This window comes from Bolinopsis microptera, chromosome 13 (assembly GCF_026151205.1).
Source record: "Bolinopsis microptera isolate Bmic1 chromosome 13, MBARI_Bmic_1.0, whole genome shotgun sequence".
Classification (NCBI taxonomy): domain Eukaryota; kingdom Metazoa; phylum Ctenophora; class Tentaculata; order Lobata; family Bolinopsidae; genus Bolinopsis; species Bolinopsis microptera.
Genome location: NC_087084.1, coordinates 13972664 through 13990258, shown reverse-complemented (window position 1 = coordinate 13990258; position 17595 = coordinate 13972664). Strand labels below are relative to the sequence as shown.

The window sequence follows — 17595 nt, the reverse complement described above, 5'->3', positions numbered from 1 at the left end:
ATTTGTTTCACTGCAAAATGCAAATGCTAGTTTTAATGACACATTTCTTCTTACTACCTTACTCTATTTCATGTACATCGTAATAAAATAATTGTTAGTATAGTATCACTAAACCACGTGATCACTAAACCACGTGATCACTAAACCACGTGATAACTAAACCACGTGATCACTAAATCACGTGACCACTAAATCACGTGACCACTAAATCACGTGATCACTAAATCACGTGACCACTAAACCACGTGATCACTAAATCACGTGACCACTAAATCACGTGACCACTAAACCACGTGATCACTAAACCACGTGATCACTAAATCACGTGACCACTAAACCACGTGACCACTAAACCACGTGACCCCCCTCACCAGGCATGCCAGATGACTTGAAAATATACGCATCATGTGTAGTTGCACCCTGTAGACCTGTACTACTCTTCCTTAAAGAACACTGCATAGACTACTCTTACACTGAAGTTAACGTACTGAAGAACGAACATCTTACCCCGGATTTCCTGGAGAAGAACCCTAAACATACCCTGCCTGTAATACAACATAATGGTGTCTGTATTTCTGAGGGGTGAGAGGAATTATATTATTATATTACATAATTATTATATTATTATATTACATAATTTAGTTGTTTCATTTTAATATTCAGTTTGAATGGTTCATTGTTTTGATAGTGATTTGTTTATAAACAATTGGTTTGTTTAAAATGGTTGTGTTGAGTGTACCTGATACACATTGTGAGTTGTGACAATATCGATATATATCGGTCCAGCAAATTAAACATATTTATAAAATCATGCAACATTCCGGACAAAATTACAGCACTATTAGTATTATTGATCATACATCCGGATCCCGATGGCCCCATCGCGGCATTCTCGTGGCACTATGGCAGCCAGAGTGCCGCCATAGTGCCGCCAGGGTAAATTCCACAATTTAATTTAGCTCACACTTTTTCAGACCAGCGATTATAAACTACCTGCATGACACATACAGAGTTCAGAGACTGTCAAAAGAGATGCAAAGTCAGGTAGATCAGATGGTATCCTGGAGTTGCGAGCAGCTACATTGGTGAGATTCCTGGAATTCCTAACGTTATTTAGGCTCTGCTCTTGAAACTGAGATAATATTCAACATCGTTTTTCAGTGGGGGACTTATATAACTATAACACTGTTATAGACATAATTCCAAAAACACTCGATATTTGGGACATGTAAAGTTTTAAATAATATGTAGCCACTAGTCTTAAAAGTGATTTTTAACCTTTATTTTAATTTATTAATAACTTACTTACTTTGAGTACTTTGAGTAGGTTTGGCTGGGATCGCTTCAGGACAACAGTATCAAGTACGTCCTCCTATCACTCCACAGGGGTCTTTTTGTAAGTACCATTCCAAGAGTGAGTTGTTGTTAGTAGCGGTGTATCCTTTAGTCGGAGGTGTGTCGGGGAATTCTTTAAGGAATTTAGCCAGTGACGATTTTAACAGGTCCAAAGTAGAGATGGAATTAATTTCTTTGGGGAGAAGATTCCACAGCTGTGCCGCTTTCACTCCAAACGAGTTTTCATAGTGAGTTGCCACAGAACGCTGTGATTTGTTGTTCAGTGCTGGTACAGTAGCTTTTATTCCATGTCAGGGGTTGTTTTTGAACAGCATGCCAATATCATTTGGGGCCAGGCCATTGAGAATTTTCCATGTGTGGATCAAGATGTACCTTTCTCGACGTCTCTGCAATGATATGATATCGAGTTTCGTGAGACGTTCCCAGTAGTCTAAACCACTGCATCCGTTAATGCGTCGGGTAAATTGTCGTTGGACGTTTTCTATAGCCTCTATGTCCATGGTCTTGGCTGGATTCCAGACAGGGCAGCAATATTCTAGCTTACTCCGCACCATGGTTTTGAAGAGGGTAAGCATGAGAAATTGTGATCTATCTTTGAAGACGCTAAGAACCCAGGATGACATAGTGCTTGCTGATTGGATCATTTTTTGGATGTGGGGAGTCCAAGAGCAGTCGTTTGATAAAATCACCCCCAAGTCCCTGACAGTTTCTGCTGGCTCAATTATTTGACCTGTTGTAAGAGTGTAACTGAGCAGATCATTTGTAAATGGCAGATTTCGTAGCAGAAGCGAATTATTGAGCGTATAGTTGAGGATCTCAAATTTGGCTTCATTGAGCTGCATATTGTTTCTTCGAGCCCAGGCAATGACATTGAAGAGGTCTTCTTGTAGTGATGCTTTGGTGGCCAAGTCCAATATTTTACCGATGAGTTTGGTGTCATCAGCAAATATCTTTCCAAGAGAGGTAAGCAGTGCGTCCAATTGGTCATCGATGTAGAGAATGAACAGAATCGGTCCCAACACTGTACCTTGTGGCACACCACTTATCACCAGCTGGAAGGATGACTTAGTTCCTTCAACGACCACTGTCTGGAGACGGTTTGTTAGGAATTCACTTAACCACTGGAGCATGTTTCCATGAATTCCGTAACGTTTTGCTTTTGCAAGTAGTATGTTGTGATCTACCTTATCGAACGCTTTGGCGTAATCGAGGTATATGACATCTACTTCTTCGCCACTGTTCAAGCTTTTCAATATGGTATCTACATGGTCTAAGAGTTGAGTTAGGCAGCTCCTCTTTTTGCGAAATCCATGTTGATGCGGTGAAAGACAGTTATTCGCTTCCATATGTTCGACAAGGTTGTTTCGTATCACTCTTTCGAAGATCTTGATGATATGCGATGTTATAGAAACAGGGCGGTAGTTGGCAGCCTCTGTGCGGTCACCCTTCTTGTAGACAGGGGTAATAAACTGCGTTTTCATGCTAGGAGGGATTACTCCAGTTTCAAAAGAATCTTGCCAGAGTAGAAATATGGGCTCGGACAATGTCTCTCTACATTTGGTCAGGATCCTAGCAGGGATATCACCATCAGGGGTTGATGAATACGGGTCCAGTTCCTTGATGGCTTCTGAGATATCGTTAACTGAGAATTGCATTTGATCGAGTTCCTTAACTGGCACAGGGTTCAATCCAGCAAGGCTTTCCTCGATGTGGGCTTCATTTGGGTCACTAAATACTTTTACATATTGGGCCTGGAGGAGCTCGGCCTTTTCCTTGGGGTCCGTGTGCAGTCGACCTTCTCTATCTCTGATGGGGGAGACAGAAGATTTGACTTTCGCAAACTTCTTTGCGTAGCTGTAGAAGTAACGTGGATTTGTCTTTATGGTAGTGACAGCTTTAGCCTCGCGTTCGTTGAGCTCGTTGATGATCAGCTCACTTATTTCAAATGCCAAGAGGTCCACTTCATTTCTAAGCTTTGCAAGGACGGGGGACGTAGGGTTTCTTTGAGTAATGGCATTCATGCGGGCGTTGATCTTCCTCTTTTTCCTTTTAAGCGTATACTTTTTACGACAATGCTGGTTTCTGTGCACTGGGGAAGCACCTGGCTTATTATTGTATGGGGAATTGAGAAGAGTGACCTGGAGCACAGTCAAACGGATGAGTTCCAAGAAATTACTCCCATTCTCATCGTCTTCACAGAGTCTTTTAAGTTCATTCCAATCTATTGTTGCTAGAAGTTCATTCATAGCTTCAAAGTCAGCGTTGTGATAATTTACTGCTCGAAAAGAGTCTTTATCTACAACTTCAGTTGAGGTTTGCTTGGGGCTGAGAGGGTTGTGACCTAGTAAAAGCTCAACAAGTCTATGATCAGACAGCTGGGTCTCACACACGTTCGTCTCGATTACGTCTTGGGGCTTGTTGGTGAGTATCAGGTCAATAATGTTGCTACCTCTAGTAGGTTCATGAATCATTTGACTTAGAAAGTTCATGTTCATGAAGTCGAGTAGGCCTGAGCAGGCTCTTTGATCCGATTGGGTTTGACCAGCGAGGACATTTGAATACTCCCAGTCTATATGTGGGAGATTAAAGTCTCCCATTATGTAGAGGTCCGGTGTTCTGTTATCGGAGGTGAGGGCGTCTAGTTTCTTTTGAACTAGGTCCAGAATTTCTTTGAAAGATTCTGTTGGAGCGTCCGGTGGGCGGTAAATAACTACAGCTAATGTATTCATTGAGTCTATGAAACAGTAAAGCATGCTGCAGTGTTTGTCACTATAACTAAAACAGTCTGAAAATAATAGTGACTCCTCAATGTAGAGCACACATAAACTATTGATAAACTTTTATTCTAATAAAGTTATAAATAATAGCCATGGTTTGAAATTGAAATAAACAATTTCAGGAACATTGGTTTTAGCTATGTGTATCCACAAATATACAGCGAGTTCGCGTTAGAAGACAGTACAAGTAATAACACGCTTATTGAAACTGGCATTAAGAAGGTTAGTTATTTTAGTCTGTCTTCAGTTTTATTATTATTTTAGTGTGACGTCATGACACGTGGTGTGACGTCATGACACGTGGTGTGACGTCATGACACGTGGTGTGACGTCATGACACGTGGTGGTTAGAGGACAGTACAAGTAATAACAAGCTTATTGAAACTGGCATAAAGAAGGTTAGCTATTTTAGACTGTCTTCACTTTTATATTCATATTTATATTTTGTTTTTAATCTTTGTTCAGTTATGACTTTATGATAAACTATTTGGAGGATAATTTTACTAGATAACCTATGGCTTGTAAAGTATTTGTAAAGTATTTGGATCCTATCTAGATATAATATAATATGTACATACTCTGATAATCACGCTACATGCTGAACTATAATAATACAATTTCTTAATGAAGTTTAAATTAATTTTCAGAACAGCTGTGTTGATACTTCTAAATTCAACACTATGTATTATAACATTGGCAGAATACGTTGTTACTTTACAAATCTTATCTCATATTAGTATTTTCAATGCTACATTTCAAACAGCTAAATTTGGGTATTACTGTACATCGTACAAGTTAACTAGTTAGTGAGGTTATACAAAACATAACATTGTATAATGTATACATAATTACTGTTAACAGTACACTATAATATGTATTTAGTATTATGTACACCTTATGTATTGTTTTTGCAATAATTAATTTGTAACCAAAACACGTACTTATCTTACTGAAGTTTTCAATATCACTACTTATTTATTATTAGGACACCTTGATTAGCACAGCCCATAAGTATACATTATATATTGGAACAATACACGTCTTAAGTTCTATCATTATCTACTGTAAAATTTAGCTGCATATACAACAAATAAATACGCAAACTTGAATTCTTTGATAAAACAACTGACATCTCACAAAATATGTTGATTTAGCACTACGAATTTAATATTGGTATTGTTATTCGGTAAATCGTATAATCTCATTTTCAATGTAACATTCAATAAAATATGTTAGTGTCATTCAACACAAATATTCTTATCACAGATAAACTCGGTGTTATCAATCATACCGCATAACTCTGATTGAATCTTCAAATTCAGCCAACATATAATCATTCAATTTTTCAAATCCTGAAAAGATGTGGTTATCATCTGAACTATATAATATAACAACACAATATACCCTTGCTCTTGATATCTGCCGGTAAAGAATAGATAGGTCCACATAATTAGCAACATCGTATAACACAATAACTGCTGGGTACTCAGCTGAATAACAACTTTTAACATTACACCACTCTATTTTATTATTATCAACACTACATCGTTCTTCTATTACCTTTTGAATTATTCTTCTTGTATTATATACTATACCTATTTTAATCACGTCTGTGTTACATAATTTATCTAGCTCTTCATTCAAGATATCAGTAACCACACTAAAATCCTTCTCATTTATTATCTTATAAATAACATGCACTACAATCTGTGGTCCGTGAATAAAGTGTCCTTGTTTTATCATTGGAATAGTATCGTCTCTTTCTTCTTGAAGAACTTGTAGAATTATGTGCTCTCTGATCTTAGATAGAATGTCAGTAATGTCAGAAGTATTTCTTAAGTTCAAAGATAGAGTTACAATTCTTTCAGGGGGCAAGTTTGTTAAGAATGAGTAAAATCGTTTTCTTCGTTTTCTATAAGATGATAATTCTAAGCTGTATGCCTGAGTGAAATCACAAGCGATAACACAGTTAGTGAGTGCCCCGACAGTCAGCAGTAAGTCGCGCTCTGTAAACATCTTTCGTGCTAACGGACCCCTCATACCCTGCCAGTCATCAAAAAATACGTGAATGTTCCTATACATCAGTTTAGTCACACTATTATTATATGTGAAACGTGACAAAGATGAGATCCTAACTATTACCACCCTGCTTTCACTTTCTAATACCACCTGTTCTGTGTACTCTCTACTATATACCATGGACATGTTATTAACTATCACTTCGTTACTGATTTCAGCTTTATCTAAAGCATCTTGATAACGTTTACATGAAATGTTATCATCTGAGAAAATGTACAACACAGCTCTGTTATCCACATTTGATTTGATCACTTTTATGATCTTAGCCAACAAGATGATAGTTTTCCCTGAACCTGCTGGTCCATTAATTACCAGCAGGTTCTGATCTCTGTTGAAAGCATCACGTTGTTCCACAGTCAAGTATTCTATACCGAGCATGTCTTTGAAAATGTTAATGCCATCGTCAATATTTGCAGACTTTATATCAGTTGCTTTCATCACATTAGGATTTGGTAGTCGGTTTTTGCTGAGAAATGTAATATTTCCTTTCTTCAACTCGTCGTCAATGTCCATTATAGCTTTTCCCAAGCTACACTTCAGTTCATCACATCGGTTTTTATCAGTACAGTAGATAGCTACCAATACTTGCTTCATTTCCTGGTGTTTGGCGAGAAAAGCTTCAGTTTGAACAATGCTAGATATCGAACCTAACACGTCATGTTGTTTCCACCAGCTTGAGAAATCTGGAAAATCCTCTTTGCACAATATCTGCTTTTTGGTCTGTTCATCCATGTTCTGAAATTGATCACGACTGGTGTTAGGAAACGCGGACAGGCATATTATTGAGCATTGATGATCTGCTTCCATTCCAGCGAAAACTTGCTCTACAAGACCATTTATCATTGATTTTGTCTTTTCAAGTTGTTCGAGTGAGCCTTTAAGTGCTCCTGTCAATTTCTTTCTCTGCTCCTCTGTTAGTTCACTATCTTCATCAATAGGGACGTTCTTCACTTCAATAATGACAACATAGTTCTTCCCGATAACAACAAAGTCACATTCTGTTTTTTGTGCAGCCATACCTTTACATTGATCACACTTTCTCCTGTCATGACTTTTATCACAAATTCGGTATTGATGATGGGTGTACTCGAAGCTATGAAGAACCACACACCTTTCCTCTGGCAATCTCTCCAAAGCCCGGTATGTCAGCACCTCAGCCTCATAGTTTGCTTGTTTGAATTTCTCATCATCAAATTTACTGCTGGATGCTCCCTCTTCGTCTTTGTAAAAGTCAATGTAGGTCTGTTTGGGGGCAGGCGGTAACATAATCGGATATTGGTCTTTAAACTCGCAAAACTTTTCACATATTTCTCTGCCTTTGTTTCTATACTCTTCCAGCGTATTCATCTCTGTGAAAGTTGAATAAAATCAAACATTGTAAGTTGTAGGACCCTACAATTATGATGGAGAATCTAGCACAGTGGCTACCCGGCCGGAGCTAAATGTATCAATAGTATCAATTCTATAAGAATTGCTAGATTTTATAACATAAATCATAATATACCTAGTTAATGTTTTACTACAAAAAGATAATGTTTACAGATATAAGTATGTACCGACCGCAAGTTGTTTTTTCTCTATCTGTACCCGATTGATCTCCTTTCTGTTTCTTTTTATGCTTTCCTTTCCCCATCTTGATGTTATATCTGTTTGTAACGAGTTTTGATTACTGACTTTTCTGAAAAATGTTTACCAATTTAGCAGAATTTAATGTGATCACAACTTGTACACGGCAACTTTTTACCAGAGATTATATTGATATTTACAGCTATTTGGCTATTATAATAAACCTCTGATGTAAGATATTGAATCCTCTTAAAACTCACACAATCTATTCTTAATCCGTATCGTTCCTACCTGACTTTAAAAAGTGAACAGTTCGTCTCAGCAGATCTAGACAAAGTGAGGAGGAGGAGGAGGGTAAAATCAGGCAATATCACAGAAAATAAGAAATATTATAATGCCTGGCTGTAACAGTTAGGTAAGTAACTAAAATAGGTATCCAGTTCAAACAGAGTCTGCTGAGAAACAAACTGCTGATCAGCACAATAAGAATTACGTAAGAGAGAACGGAGTTTGCGAAGCTAATGTAAGGATGTAGATTGTAGGACCGTAATAACAGAATAGGATAATGTGCGTCATAGTAGTCACGTGCAGGTCACGTGTAGGTCACGTGTAGGTCACGTGCAGGTCACGTGCAGGTCACGTGGGACTGGCTATCTCTCTCTGAGTAGCTGGATAGAGGACACTGTTGAGGTCAGCTGTTATTCCCCTTCTCACATTACTGTAGAAGTGTCCGCTTACTGAATTATCATATTTTATGATTTGTGAATAAATAATGAAGTTTATATAAATACCCCAAATACTAATCTCACTATCATCAGTCATCTCACACTGCTAAACATTAAATATTAAGGGGGGGGGGGGGGGGGGGGGGGGGGGGTGCGCGGGACGGATTGTAACACAACTTATTTTCTCTCCAGTAAGAGCACCTCTCCTTTTTACCGAACCTTTACAGTACAGAACCAACACACAGAATTATTAGACTCTCAGACTGTGGTGTTATCTGACCCCTGGTTTAGCCCCTTCTTCTAACTGAACATTTCCACCCACTTTTTATTTCTTATGTTCTTAAAGTACGTGCTAAGATGCCTAGCATTCTTTGTAAATTATAAGGTATTTACACCATTTAAATGTTCACTGTGCTAGTTGCTAATGAGATATGTTAACAAATGTGGTCTAAGATGCTGACCCAGGGGTGTAGCAAGAGGGGGGGGGGGGGGGCGCCCCTGCCCTGACCCAGGGTGTAGGAAGAGGGGGGGGGGCACCCCTGCCCTGACCCAGGGTGTAGGAAGAGGGGGGGCACCCCTGCTCTAACCCAGGGGTGTAGGAAGAGGGGGGGCGCCCCTGCCCTGACCCAGGGGTGTAGGAAGAAGAGGGGGCTGCCATGACCTGACCCAGGGGTGTAGGAAGAAGAGGGGGCTGCCATGACCTGACCCAGGGGTGTAGGAAGAAGAGGGGGCTGCCATGACCTGACCTAGGGTTGTAGGAAGAGGGGGGGGCTGCCATGACCTGACCCAGGGTGTAGGAAGAGGGGGAGGCGGGGGGGGGGGGGGGGCACCCCTGCCCTGACCCAGGGGTGTAGGAAGAAGAAGGGCTGCTATGACCTGACCCAGTGGTGTAGGAAGAAGAGGGGGCTGCCATGACCTGACCCAGGGGTGTAGGAAGAAGAGGGGGCTGCCATGACCTGACCTAGGGTTGTAGGAAGAGGGGGGGGGGGGCTGCCATGACCTGACCCAGGGGTGTAGGAAGAGGGGGGCGCCCCTGCCCTGACCCAGGGTGTAGGAAGAGGGGGGGCACCCCTGCCCTGACCCAGGGGTGTAGGAAGAAGAGGGGGCTGCCATGACCTGACCCAGGGGTGTAGGAAGAAGAGGGGGCTGCCATGACCTGACCCAGGGGTGTAGGAATAAGAGGAGGCTGCCATTACCTGACCCAGGGGTGTAAAAAGAGGGGGGGCACCCCTGCCCTGACCCAGGGGTGTAGGAAGAAGAGGGGGCTGCCATGACCTGACCTAGGGTTGTGAGAAGAAGAGGGGGCTGCCATGATCTGACCTAGGGTTGTAGGAAGAGGGGGGGGGGCGCCCCTGCCCTGGCCCAGGGTGTAGGAAGAAGAGGGGGCTGCCATGACCTGACCTAGGGTTGTAGGAAGAGGGGGGCTGCCATGACCTGACCCAGGATGTAGGAAGAAGGGGGGGCACCCCTGCCCTGACCCAGGGGTGTAAGAAGAGGGGGGGCACCCCTGCCCTGACCCAGGGGTGTAGGAAGAAGAGGGGGCTGCCATGACCTGACCCAGGGGTGTAGGAAGAAGAGGGGGCTGCCATGACCTGACCCAGGGGTGTAGGAAGAAGAGGGGGCTGCCATGACCTGACCCAGGGGTGTAGGAAGAAGAGGGGGCTGCCATGACCTGACCCAGGGGTGTAGGACGAAGAGGGGGCTGCCATGACCTGACCTAGGGTTGTAGGAAGAGGGGGGCTGCCATGACCTGACCCAGGGGTGTAGGAAGAGGGGGGCGCCCCTGACCTGACCCAGGGGTATAAGCAGAGGGGGGGGGGTACCCTGCCCTGACCCAGGGGTGTAGGAAGAAGAAGGGGCTGCCATGACCTGACCCAGGGGTGTAGGAAGAAGAGGGGGCTGCCATGACCTGACCCAGGGGCGTAGGAAGAAGAGGGGGCTGCCATGACCTGACCTAGGGTTGTAGGAAGAGGGGGGGCTGCCATGACCTGACCCAGGGGTGTAGGAAGAGGGGGGCGGCACCCCTGCCCTGACCCAGGGGTGTAGGAAGAAGAGGGGGCTGCTATGACCTGACTCAGGGGTGTAGGAAATAGAGGGGGCTGCCATGACCTGACCCAGGGGTGTAGGAAGAAGAGGGGGCTGCCATGACCTGACCCAGGGGTGTAGGAAGAAGAGGGGGCTGTCATGACCTGACCTAGGGTTGCAGGAAGAGGGGGGGCTGCCATGACCTGACCTAGGGGTGTAAAAAGAGGGGGGGGGGGGGCTGCCATGACCTGACCCAGGGGTGTAGGAAGAAGAGGGGGCTGCCATGACCTGACCTAGGGTTGTAGGAAGAGGGGGGGCTGCCATGACCTGACCCAGGGGTGTAAGAAGAGGGGGGGCACCCCTGCCCTGACCCAGGGGTGTAGGAAGAAGAGGGGGCTGCCATGACCTGACCCAGGGGTGTAGGAAGAAGAGGGGGCTGCCATGACCTGACCCAGGGGTGTAGGAAGAAGAGGGGGCTGCCATGACCTGACCCAGGGGTGTAGGAAGAGGAGGGGGGCTGCCCTGCCCTGACCTGATACCGTCAAATAGATTAGGATTAAACACCTACGATCGGACAGTCCTTTAAGTAATTCAACAAAGTTACATCACAACATTATTAATAATATACTCAGATTTACCGCGTCCTTTTCTTTCCACAAATAGGACTTTAAAACACATTTTAAAATGTAATCAATCAAACAATTAAATGCAAACCCCGATTTACCACAGCTTTTCCTTTTCTCTCAAGCTCCGCGGTAAATTTGGGTATTATTGTACATTGTACAAGTAAACTAGTTAGTGAGGTTATAAAAAACATAACTTTGTATACATAATTACTGTTAACAGTACACTATTATATGTACACCTTATGTATTGTTTTTGCAGTTATTAATTGAACCTAATTTATTTGTAACCAAAACACGTACCAGTTATCTTACTTAAGTTTTCAATATCACTACTTATTTATTATTAGGACACCTTGATTAGCACAGCCCACAGGTTTACAATATACAATTATATACATTGGAACAAAACACGTTATCATCGGTCATATTATTATCTACTGTAAAATTTAAATATTTTCAAATTGTGTGACAAAACACGTTATAATAAGTCATAATTCATATCATTATCTACTGTAAATTTTAAACAGTTTCAAACTGTGTGATGAAAATTGTATTTGTTGCAGGTATGTGAAGATCTGGACACGATTGAAAAGTCTTATCTACACAGTAATAAGGTAAGTTCTTCTGAAATCTGAAGAGAGTTTAACTTTAATGATAATTTAACTGGAATTTAGTATTGGTGTAGTAAATTTGTTTATTAAGTTGTTGTTGTTTGATTAATGTATTAAAAAAAGCGATTATGAATTTTCAGAGATTGTAATTTCTAATATCTCATTAAAGATGTATAGTCACTTTTTAATGTACAAGTTAGTGATAAATACTAATCTCTGACGATCTATTCCTTGATTTACTAATTAATTACTAATTAATTATTATTTACTAATTAATTACTAATTAATTACTGATTTCCTCAGAGTTGGCTGCTAGGAGTAAGAACAACAGCTGATTTCACAATAGCAAGTATCGTCGTCGTGCTCGAACTGGTCAACTTTGATTTTAAAATGTGGCCCAATGTTATCAGTAAGTTTTAACATTTTTGTGGATGATTTTAAACTGCTGGCTGTCACAATGTTTCTTTCCTTTTTTTCTATTAATTTTTTGGTCGAGAAATAAATTTAAAGTGGAGGAGGGAAACTTTTAAATGGAGTCATATCAAAAAATCTAATTAATTAATTAATTAATTAAATTAATAACCTTCTCTTGTAGGCTGGTTGGAGAGAGTGCGTAGCCTGCCCCACTGGGAGGAAGTTCACAAGTTTCACGACGATGTAGTGAGACAAATCAGAGAACAGAACGGTACTTCTGATTATCTTTAGAGTGAGAACTGAACGGTACTTCTGATTATCTTTAGAGTGAGAACTGAACGGTACTCCTGATTATCTTTAGAGTAAGAACTGAACGGTACTTCTGATTATCTTTAGAGTGAGAACTGAACGGTACTCCTGATTATCTTTAGAGTAAGAACTGAACGGTACTTCTGATTATCTTTAGAGTGAGAACTGAACGGTACTTCTGATTATCTTTAGAGTGAGAACTGAACGGTACTTCTGATTATCTTTAGAGTGGGAACTGAACGATACTTCTGATTATCTTTAAAGTGAGAACTGAAGTGTACTTCTGATTATCTTTAAAGTGAGAACTGAACGGTACTTCTGATTATCCTTAGAGTGAGAACTGAACGGTACTTCTGATTATCTTTAGAGTGAGAACTGAACGGTACTCCTGATTATCTTTAGAGTAAGAACTGAACGGTACTTCTGATTATCTTTAGAGTGAGAACTGAACGGTACTCCTGATTATCTTTAGAGTAAGAACTGAACGGTACTTCTGATTATCTTTAGAGTGAGAACTGAACGGTACTTCTGATTATCTTTAGAGTGAGAACTGAACGGTACTTCTGATTATCTTTAGAGTAAGAACTGAACGGTACTTCTGATTATCTTTAGAGTGAGAACTGAACGGTACTTCTGATTATCTTTAAAGTGAGAACTGAAGTGTACTTCTGATTATCTTTAGAGTAAGAACTGAACGGTACTTCTGATTATCCTTAGAGTGAGAACTGAACGGTACTTCTGATTATCTTTAGAGTGAGAACTGAACGGTACTTCTGATTATCTTTAAAGTGAGAACTGAAGTGTACTTCTGATTATCTTTAAAGTGAGAACTGAACGGTACTTCTGATTATCCTTAGAGTGAGAACTGAACGGTACTTCTGATTATCTTTAGAGTGAGAACTGAACGGTACTTCTGATTATCTTTAGAGTGAGAACTGAACGGTACTTCTGATTATCTTTAAAGTGAGAACTGAACGGTACTTCTGATTATCTTTAAAGTAAGAACTGAACGGTACTTCTGATTATCTTTAAAGTGAGAACTGAACGGTACTTCTGATTATCTTTAAAGTGAGAACTGAACGGTACTTCTGATTATCTTTAGATTGAGAACAGAACGGTACTTCTGATTATCTTTAGAGTGAGAACTGAACGGTACTTCTGATTATCTTTAGAGTGAGAACTGAACGGTACTCCTGATTATCTTTAGAGTAAGAACTGAACGGTACTTCTGATTATCTTTAGAGTGAGAACTGAACGGTACTCCTGATTATCTTTAGAGTAAGAACTGAACGGTACTTCTGATTATCTTTAGAGTGAGAACTGAACGGTACTTCTGATTATGTTTAGAGTGAGAACTGAACGGTACTTCTGATTATCTTTAGAGTGGGAACTGAACGATACTTCTGATTATCTTTAAAGTGAGAACTGAAGTGTACTTCTGATTATCTTTAAAGTGAGAACTGAACGGTACTTCTGATTATCCTTAGAGTGAGAACTGAACGGTACTTCTGATTATCTTTAGAGTGAGAACTGAACGGTACTCCTGATTATCTTTAGAGTAAGAACTGAACGGTACTTCTGATTATCTTTAGAGTGAGAACTGAACGGTACTCCTGATTATCTTTAGAGTAAGAACTGAACGGTACTTCTGATTATCTTTAGAGTGAGAACTGAACGGTACTTCTGATTATCTTTAGAGTGAGAACTGAACGGTACTTCTGATTATCTTTAGAGTGGGAACTGAACGATACTTCTGATTATCTTTAAAGTGAGAACTGAAGTGTACTTCTGATTATCTTTAAAGTGAGAACTGAACGGTACTTCTGATTATCCTTAGAGTGAGAACTGAACGGTACTTCTGATTATCTTTAGAGTGAGAACTGAACGGTACTTCTGATTATCTTTAGAGTGAGAACTGAACGGTACTTCTGGTTATCTTTAGAGTGAGAACTGAACGGTACTTCTGATTATCTTTAAAGTGAGAACTGAACGGTACTTCTGATTATCTTTAAAGTAAGAACTGAACGGTACTTCTGATTATCTTTAAAGTGAGAACTGAACGGTACTTCTGATTATCTTTAAAGTGAGAACTGAACGGTACTTCTGATTATCTTTAGATTGAGAACTGAACGGTACTTCTGATTATCTTTAAAGTGAGAATTGAACGGTACTTCTGATTATCTTTAGAGTGAGAACTGAACGGTACTTCTGATTATCCTTAGAGTGAGAACTGAACGGTACTTCTGATTATCTTTAGAGTGAGAACTGAACGGTACTTCTGATTATCTTTAGAGTGAGAACTGAATGGTACTTCTGATTATCTTTAAAATGAGAACTGAACGGTTCTTTTGATTATCTTTAAAGTTATTTAATATGACTGAAAGAGTAGGATTGGTTTCAAGAAGTAGCGTGTACAGTGTACACTAGGTAGTAACGTAGGTATGGAGTGAATGACGGATGGCCACTTTAATGCTTTTATTTTAGTTCCAATTTGATTAAACGCCTTTTGTTATTAGTTTTTCTGTTTGTCTTGAGGATTTAGATGCAAAGAATTTGGGTTGAGGATAATGTGACGGCATTATTATGCATTTATAATTTTTAATTTAACTAGCGTTAAGTTAAAGGCACATATTAAACCTTTGTTTGATCTCCTATCATCTCGCAAGATTGGCTGAATGAATATCATCTTTAATGAAATTGATTACTAATCTGAAATATTGAATTAGTGGTCCCAATTTAATTGAATCGTGGACAATGTAAATTTTGGAACTATCTGTGTTGATCACAAGGATTGATTCAAGTAATTTGTGTATTATTATCAACAATCTGGCCCAAAGTCTTTAGTGATTTGTAATTGATTTATGTAATAATTGTGTCGAATTATAATTTATTCCGAATTAAAATTAATTTCATGTTCTTGGACGGTGACTTTAAATCAAAATTTCAGAATGATTGACTATCATAATAGTTGTGATATTGATTATATCGGTGTTTGTTTGGAAATATTTTAATATTTTTCCACCTAAATTCCAATTCTTTAATTTGAATTTCGTAATAAATGTTTATTTCTGACTCCAAAAACCAAAGTTATCTAAGTAACGAGGTCTTATTACAGTTTTAGAATCGTATTTATCGTAAATGTATGTGGCTATATCTCTATATATAGATATTTGAGGCTATTGAATGGATGGCGCTCATTCGGTTAGAGGAGCTGTTGATGTATACTTTAGGTCATTTAATTAAGTACGTGCCACTCCGTTTACTTCACATGGCAACTAACCTAGATACTGCCAAATTAGTCCAAACCAGGACAACTTACAGGAACACGCGACACCGATTACTTAAAAAATATATAAAGTACTTTTTCAGCAGTCAGTGTCACCGCGCGCGACCACATTAACATGTGATTCGCGCAATTCGATCGATCACATCACTTTTTATTGCCTCTAGTCTGTGCTCTGCAAGAAACATAATCGAAATTATTTCATGTGATCACACTCCAAAAAGAGGTAATTAAGTCTACTGTTTGTATTTTGGTTACCCTGACGGCTGACTCACCTTAGTTCGCGACTTCAAACGTGTTGATGTCACTACACAGTACCATACTTGAAATTCAGTTGTCAGTTGTTATGGACAGCTGAAAACAAAGGTTTCTAGAATCTAGTCGGCGTATGTCTCTTTTTCTGTGTAAATATTAATACTGAAGTAGTATTGTTACTTGTGGGACGCTACATCTGCTTATTTGATTTGTGCACTGTATATCTCATTTTAAAAATTAGTAATTTTACTACACTTTCTTTTTAATGTTTATGTAGTATATAATGTATATTATATATAATCTACTATCTACTATCCACTATCTACTATATACTATCTACTATCTACAATCTACAATCTACAATCTATAATCTACAATCTATAATCTACAATCTATAATCTACTATCTACAATCTACAATCTAAAATCTACAATATATAATCTACAATCTACAATCTAAAATCTACAATCTATAATCTACAATCTATAATCTACAATATATGATCTATAATCTACAATCTATAATCTACTATCTACTATCTACAATCTATAATCTACAATATATAATCTACAATCTACAATCTACAATATATAATCTACAATCTACAATCTATAATCTATAATCTACAATCTATAATCTACAATCTATAATCTACCACACTCTTTCAATTCACTTTACCTGGCGTCCTGACTTCAAGTTATAACTGTAGTTACAAAGATAAGAGTCATTGAACTTGGATTACACCAGCACCAGGAGTAAATTTCACGAAAAGGAAGTACCTATAAAGTTCGAAAATTGATGTCCACGTCCAAAACAATACAATGATTCACGTTATCATGTGACGCGGTACACTACTATCTACTATCTACTATCTACTATCTACAATCTACAATCTACAATCTACAATCTATAATCTATAATCTACAATCTATAATCTACAATCTATAATCTACAATCTATAATCTACAATATATAATCTACAATCTACAATCTACAATCTACAATATATAATCTACAATCTACAATCTACAATCTAAAATCTACAATCTACAATCTATAATCTACAATCTATAATCTACAATATATGATCTACAATCTATAATCTACAATCTATAATCTACTATCTACTATCTACAATCTATAATCTACAATATATAATCTACAATCTACAATCTATAATCTACAATCTATAATCTACCACACTCTTTCAATTCACTTTACCTGGCGTCCTGACTTCAAGTTATAACTGTAGTTACAAAGATAAGAGTCATTGAACTTGGATTACACCAGCACCAGGAGTAAATTTCACGAAACTTTTTTCTAGGAAAAAAGTCAAGGCCGGGGGGGGGGGGGGGGTCAGGCCATGATTACTGATTACGTAATATTGCTGTCAGGAGGGGGGGGGGGGGGGGGGGTTGGGTCTTGATTACGGTTGATTACGGAAGGGGGGAGGGGGGTAAAAATTGCTAAAATATTGATTACGTAATATGTGAACGACCCCAAAGGAAGTACCTATAAAGTTCGAAAATTGATGTCCACGTCCAAAACAATACAATGATTCACGTTATC

General features: G+C 39.4%; 2 protein-coding genes across 3 annotated transcripts; one reads left to right on the top strand and one right to left on the bottom strand.

Annotated features, from left to right (window-relative positions):
- Positions 1-376: 376 nt before the first annotated feature.
- LOC134825112 (inactive glutathione S-transferase D3-like) lies at positions 377-15541 on the top strand. Its single transcript, XM_063837251.1, has 6 exons — positions 377-582; positions 975-1085; positions 4256-4355; positions 11718-11768; positions 12069-12174; positions 12361-15541. Exons 1-6 carry the CDS (start codon positions 377-379, stop codon positions 12468-12470), a joined length of 684 nt encoding a protein of 227 aa, XP_063693321.1. The 3' UTR covers positions 12471-15541.
- LOC134824910 (uncharacterized) lies at positions 5238-8498 on the bottom strand. Of its 2 annotated transcripts, none has more exons than XM_063836917.1 (3): positions 8070-8498; positions 7773-7890; positions 5238-7561 (listed from the first exon to the last, which is right to left on the bottom strand). In XM_063836917.1, exons 2-3 carry the CDS (start codon positions 7843-7845, stop codon positions 5415-5417), a joined length of 2220 nt encoding a protein of 739 aa, XP_063692987.1. In that variant the 5' UTR covers positions 7846-7890; positions 8070-8498; the 3' UTR covers positions 5238-5414. The 2 variants fall into 2 exon arrangements, with proteins under 2 accessions (XP_063692987.1, XP_063692988.1); XM_063836918.1 differs by having other exon boundaries at positions 7773-7858; positions 8070-8283.
- Positions 15542-17595: the final 2054 nt, after the last annotated feature.